Raw genomic sequence first — 6000 nt, 5'->3', positions numbered from 1 at the left:
AAGGCTATTTTAGGCAGATAAGTTTAGGGTTAAGGTTAACATTAGGGTTAGGATTAGAATTAGGGTTAGGGTTTCAGGTTAGGTGTAAGGGAAAGTAGGATTTTTAATGCGAATTCATTGTTCCCCAAAAAGTCCTCACAAGTAAAGTCAGACGTGTGTGCGTGCGTGCGTGCGTGCTTGCGTGCGTGTGTGTTAAACTAGGACTGAAATAAAGTGCGTAAATTCCTGAAGGGCGAAAATCTATATATCTGAGATTGGCTAGCTTGATTTTAAATGTCTGGCAGATCTGATGCGTGCAATCGATGTTTCCTCGATCGACTACACTTTTTGTTGCTATGCAGGTCCAGAGACGCAGCCAGTCTCCTTGCGAAGCAGCAACGGAGTATTGTCACGACGAAAGGGCTTTTCGTTTCACGTAAAACAACCATTCATTTATTTTTTGTTGAGTTCATATTTACACGAGATTCCGATTCAAAGTGTGTTGCTAGTGGTTTAAAACAAGAAAGGACTGTTATAGAAGCTATGTAGAAAATAAAGATAGGATCGTTTCTGGCCCTGTTTGGATTTGTCTTTACCTTCCATCACCACAGGAAGGCGCAGTTGTGTCTAATTTCGTGGGGAAACATCAACACCTCTGGCCTCCATTGATTTCACAGTCTCCGTCTGTCTCTGGACCCCGCAGTGTTCTCCTAAGGTCGGTTAGTGTAGAGTTGGTTTAGCCTGCGTTCGCTTTTCATTCTAACATGTCCGCCAGAGACCAAATCTGACTGCTTTTTCTCCACATTTCCCTCCTTCTTGGGGGTTCGAAGGAATTATCCACCACCCCCTCACCCACCACCACCACCATTGGATTTGTTTGGAATAAACAGCTATTTCTTAAGGAATACACCATTCATGTCAATGCTTCAACATGCAGCCCCCGCCGAGAAAGGTGAGTTTTACTGGGCTAGCTAATGTTGTTTCTCTCCAACCCTGTGCTATCTAGGCATCTAAATGATTTATGTTACATTGTTGCTAGTTAGCCAGCTATCAGTGGGATGTTGACTTGCTAATAACGTTTATATGTAACGTTAAGGTTAGCTACTTAGCTAGCTTGCTATTATTAGCTATGTGAGTTGCACATATTGTAGCTATTTTGTATTCGACTGTCAATTTCAACCCTGGTTGTAGTTATGTTAGGGTGCTTAGCCCCCTGGTTGTAGTTATGTTAGGGTGCCTAGTCCCCTGGTTGTAGTTATGTTAGGGTGCCTAGTCCCCTGGTTGTAGTTATGTTAGGGTGCCTAGTCCCCTGGTTGTAGTTATGTTAGGGTGCCTAGTCCCCTGGTTGTAGTTATGTTAGGGTGCCTAGTCCCCTGGTTGTAGTTATGTTAGGGTGCCTAGCCCCTGGTTGTAGTTATGTTAGGGTGCCTAGCCCCCTGGTTGTAGTTATGTTAGGGTGCCTAGTACCCTGGTTGTAGTTATGTTAGGGTGCCTAGCCCCCTGGTTGTAGTTATGTTAGGGTGCCTAGCCCCCTGGTTGTAGTTATGTTAGGGTGCCTAGCCCCCTGGTTGTAGTTATATTAGGGTGCCTAGCCCCCTGGTTGTAGTTATGTTAGGGTCCCTAGCCCCCTGGTTGTAGTTATGTTAGGGTCCTAGCCCCCTGGTTGTAGTTATGTTAGGGTGCCTAGTACCCTGGTTGTAGTTATGTTAGGGTCCTAGCCCCCTGGTTGTAGTTATGTTAGGGTGCCTAGCCCCCTGGTTGTAGTTATATTAGGGTGCCTAGCCCCCTGGTTGTAGTTATGTTAGGGTCCCTAGCCCCCTGGTTGTAGTTATGTTAGGGTCCTAGCCCCCTGGTTGTAGTTATGTTAGGGTGCCTAGTACCCTGGTTGTAGTTATGTTAGGGTCCTAGCCCCCTGGTTGTAGTTATGTTAGGGTGCCTAGCCCCCTGGTTGTAGTTATGTTAGGGTGCCTAGCCAACTAGTCACTACGAGCTGTTTGGTCAGCTAGTTAGGTCTGGTTGTGGTGTTGAAGAACCGCTATCTGGTAACTAACCACAGATACTGGCCCCTACTAACGTTAGGGAAATGTTGAATAGCCCAACAGCTTGTTATAACTAATGTCACTACATCGCTAAGGTGGCTGAACAAGTACTGTACACTTCATTATCTTTCCTTTGCAGTTTGTTCCCTTTTCTATAGTTTTTAGTTGTTCAAATCTCTGAAACGTTTTGTTGAGCTAACGAGCAACCTTGTTGACACACTACTTGATGACTTGCTGTTGTCTATCAAATGTCTGTCCCGTTAACCCACGCGGTTAGATAACAGGCTTCCACAAAGGCATAGCTATAGGCATATCATCTGTAGTGGGACATAGCTAGTTATGATAATGTTTCGAAACAAATTTGAAGTACAGCGATGAAGTGTAAAACAGGAAAATGATGTTTCTGACAGCTCGGATGACTTCATCTGGGCTGGAGTAATGTCCGCGGGTTCTGCCCCGTAAAACATAGCTGAGCAGAAGATAGGAAGGGGCTCCACAACGCTGTTCCATTAGCTGTTTTTAGCACAGCCTTGCATTGTCTTTTAGTGTATTTTGGACAAAACCTAGCTAGCTAACTGGCATTTTGTTTGCGCCGTTCAGTCAGCTGGAGGAGAAGGAATGTTCCGCTGTGGTCAGTTACTGTAATGACGCTGTTTGCTATACAAACAGCACCGTGTCTTATTCAGGGTAGCTCATCACAGCTGTCTAGTTATTACCGACAGCCCACACAAAACACGCATAAAACACCGCGCATTTAATTTCCATTCCATAGAGACCGGTAGTCATCCGGTCTCGAACCTTCGTTTCCATCACCGATAATATTCAACGACATGACCTCTGTCGGTAGCTAATACAAGAGGATACTGCAGTAATCCATGGGCCATTGTCTACAGTCTTTCCTTTGTGTGTGTTTGTGTTTTGTGACAACTCTCTGGTACAATGTAGAATATACTGTAACAAAGTATAGTGTCCCTTTGTCTCTTTCTGACTGCCATTTACCGTGTGTGAAATAGTCTGTGTTTCTCTTTCATGCTCTTAGTTATTCCAGAATAGGTGTATGAGAACCAGTTACCGACTTGCAGTACCTGAGCACAATTTTCACTTAATTACTGGTTATTCCCTGGTGCTGTTGCTGCTCGTTGTGGGCAGACTGAACATGTCACATCATGTCCTCCCCTTTATGGGTGGGATAGAGAGTACATCTCCCCTCTACCTCCCCATTCTCTATCTCTTTCTCCCTCCTTTATCTTTCCTGTTTCTCCTCGCCCTCACTCTCTCGCTCTTCCCTCGCTCTCTCGCTCTTCCCTCGCTCTCTCGCTCTTCCCTCGCTCTCTCGCTCTTCTCTCGCTCTTCCCTTGCTCTCGCTCTCTCGCTCTCTCGCTCTTCCCTTGCTCTCGCTCTTCCCTTGCTCTCGCTCTCTCGCTCTTCCCTTGCTCTCGCTCTCTTGCTCTTCCCTCGCTCTCTTGCTCTTCCCTCGCTCTCTTGCTCTTCCCTCGCTCTCTTGCTCTTCCCTCACTCTCTTGCTCTTCCCTCGCTCTCTTGCTCTTCCCTCGCTCTCTTGCTCTTCCCTCGCTCTCTCGCTCTTCCCTCACTCTCTGTCTCTGTGTCTTCTCTCATTCTCTCTCCTCCCTCTGTCCTTTTTTTCTGTGGTCTTGTATGTGACTGATGAAAGGAGGGATGGAGTGAAGTCACTTTCCCCCGATAAACCCCTCCATACACCACTCCCTCTAACCCTGATAAACCCCTCCATACACCACTCCCTCTCTATCCCTGATAAACCCCTCCATACACCACTCCCTCTAACCCTGATAAACCCCTCCATACACCACTCCCTCTAACCCTGATAAACCCCTCCATACACCACTCCCTCTCTATCCCTGATAAACCCCTCCATACACCACTCCCTCTCTATTCCTGATAAACCCCTCCATACACCACTCCCTCTAACCCTGATAAACCCCTCCATACACCACTCCCTCTCTATCCCTGATAAACCCCTCCATACACCACTCCCTCTCTATTCCTGATAAACCCCTCCATACACCACTCCCTCTCTAACCCTGATAAACCCCTCCATACACCACTCCCTCTCTATCCCTGATAAACCCCCTCCATACACCACTCCCTCTCTATCCCTGATAAACCCCTCCATACACCACTCCCTCTCTAACCCTGATAAACCCCCTCCATACACCACTCCCTCTCTAACCCTGATAAACCCCTCCATACACCACTCCCTCTCTATCCCTGATAAACCCCTCCATACACCACTCCCTCTCTAACCCTGATAAACACCCTCCATACACCACTCCCTCTCTATTCCTGATAAACCCCTCATACACCACTCCCTCTCTATCCCTGATAAACCCCTCCATACACCACTCCCTCTCTATCCCTGATAAACCCCTCCATACACCACTCCCTCTCTAACCCTGATAAACCCCCTCCATACACCACTCCCTCTCTATCCCTGATAAACCCCTCCATACACCACTCCCTCTCTAACCCTGATAAACCCCTCCATACACCACTCGATTCAATTTGAGGGGCTTTATTCGCATGGGAAACATGTTTTACATTGCCAAAGCAAGTAAAATAGATAATAAACAATTAACAGTGAACATTACTCTCACAAAAGTTCGAAAAGAATAAAGACATTTCAAATGTAATATTGTGTGCAAATAGTTAAATGTACAAAAGGGAAAATGAATAAGCATAAATATGGCTTGTATTTATAATGGTGTTTGTTCTTCACTGGTTGCCCTTTTTTCTTGTAGCAACAGGTCACACATCTTGCTGTGTGATGGCACACTGTGGAATTTCACCCAGTAGATATGGGAGTTTATCAAAATTGGGTTTGCTTTCAAATTCTTTGTGGGTCTATGTAATCTGAGGGAAATGTGTGTATCTAATATGGTCATACATTTGGCAGGAGGTTAGGAAGTGCAGCTCAGTTTCCACCTCACCTTGTGGGCAGTGTGCACATAGCCTGTCTTCTCTTGAGAGCCAGGTCTGCCATCAGCGGCCTTTCTCATTAGCAAGGCTATGCTCACTGAGTCTGTACATAGTCAATGCTTTCCATAATTTTGGGTCAGTCACAGTGGTCAGGTATTCTGCCACTGTGTACTCTCTGTTTAGGGTCAGTCACAGTGGTCAGGTATTCTGCCACTGTGTACTCTCTGTTTAGGGCCAAATAGCATTATAGTTTTCTCTGTTTTTTTGTTAATTCTTTCCCATGTGTCAAGGAATGATCTTTTTGTTTTCTCATGTTTGGGTCTAATTGTGTTGCTGTCCTGGGGCTCTGTGTGGTCTGTTTGTGTTTGTGAACAAAGCCTCAGGACCAACTTATTTAGGGGACTGTCTCCAGGTTCATCTGTGTTTAGGTGATGGCTTTGTTATGGAAGGTTTGGGACTTTTTGCAGAATCCTGCATGCAGTTTAAATTTGGTGTTTATCCCATTTTGTGAATTGTTAGTTTATGAGTGGACCCCAGACCTCACAACCCTGAAGGGAAATGGGTTCTATAACTGATTGATTCAAGTATTCTAATTGGTATGTTGAATTTTATGTTGCTCTCAGATTGTTCACAGCTTTGTTGAAGTTACCTGTGGCTGATGTTTAGGCCAAGGTATGTATATTTTTTTGTGTGCTCTAGGGCAACGGTGTCGAGATGGAATTTGTATTTGTGGTCCTGGCAACTAGACCTTTTTTGGACCACCATTATCTTTGTCTTACTGAGATTTACTGACAAGGCCCAGGTCTGACAGGGCCCAGGTCTGACAGGGCCCAGGTCTGACAGGGCCCAGGTCTGACAGGGCCCCAGGTCTGACAGGGCCCCAGGTCTGACAGGGCCCCAGGTCTGACAGGGCCCCAGGTCTGACAGGGCCCCAGGTCTGACAGGGCCCAGGTCTGATAGGGCCCCATGTCTGACAGGGCCCAGGTCTGACAGGGCCCAGGTCTGTCAGGGCCCAGGTCTGTCAGGG

At 46.5% G+C, this 6000-nt stretch overlaps 1 protein-coding gene across 2 annotated transcripts in view; it reads left to right on the top strand.

The window, feature by feature from the left end:
* The first annotated feature begins 391 nt into the window (after nucleotides 1–391).
* The window catches only part of LOC115126219 (F-BAR and double SH3 domains protein 2-like), a 111706-nt gene continuing 106097 nt past the window's right edge, over nucleotides 392–6000 (top strand). Inside the window, exon 1 of one of the 2 annotated variants that reach the window (XM_065000524.1) lies at nucleotides 392–931. In XM_065000524.1, coding sequence (XP_064856596.1) covers nucleotides 911–931 — 21 coding nt within the window. In that variant the 5' untranslated portion in view covers nucleotides 392–910. The remainder of the gene's footprint in view (nucleotides 932–6000) is intronic. The other variant, XM_065000525.1, reaches the window with a different exon arrangement.

The sequence above is a fragment of the Oncorhynchus nerka genome, linkage group LG14 (genome assembly GCF_034236695.1).
Source record: "Oncorhynchus nerka isolate Pitt River linkage group LG14, Oner_Uvic_2.0, whole genome shotgun sequence".
NCBI lineage: Eukaryota > Metazoa > Chordata > Actinopteri > Salmoniformes > Salmonidae > Oncorhynchus > Oncorhynchus nerka.
The sequence above is the reverse complement of the archived record's forward strand: the minus strand, read 5'-3'. Positions and strand labels throughout refer to the sequence as shown.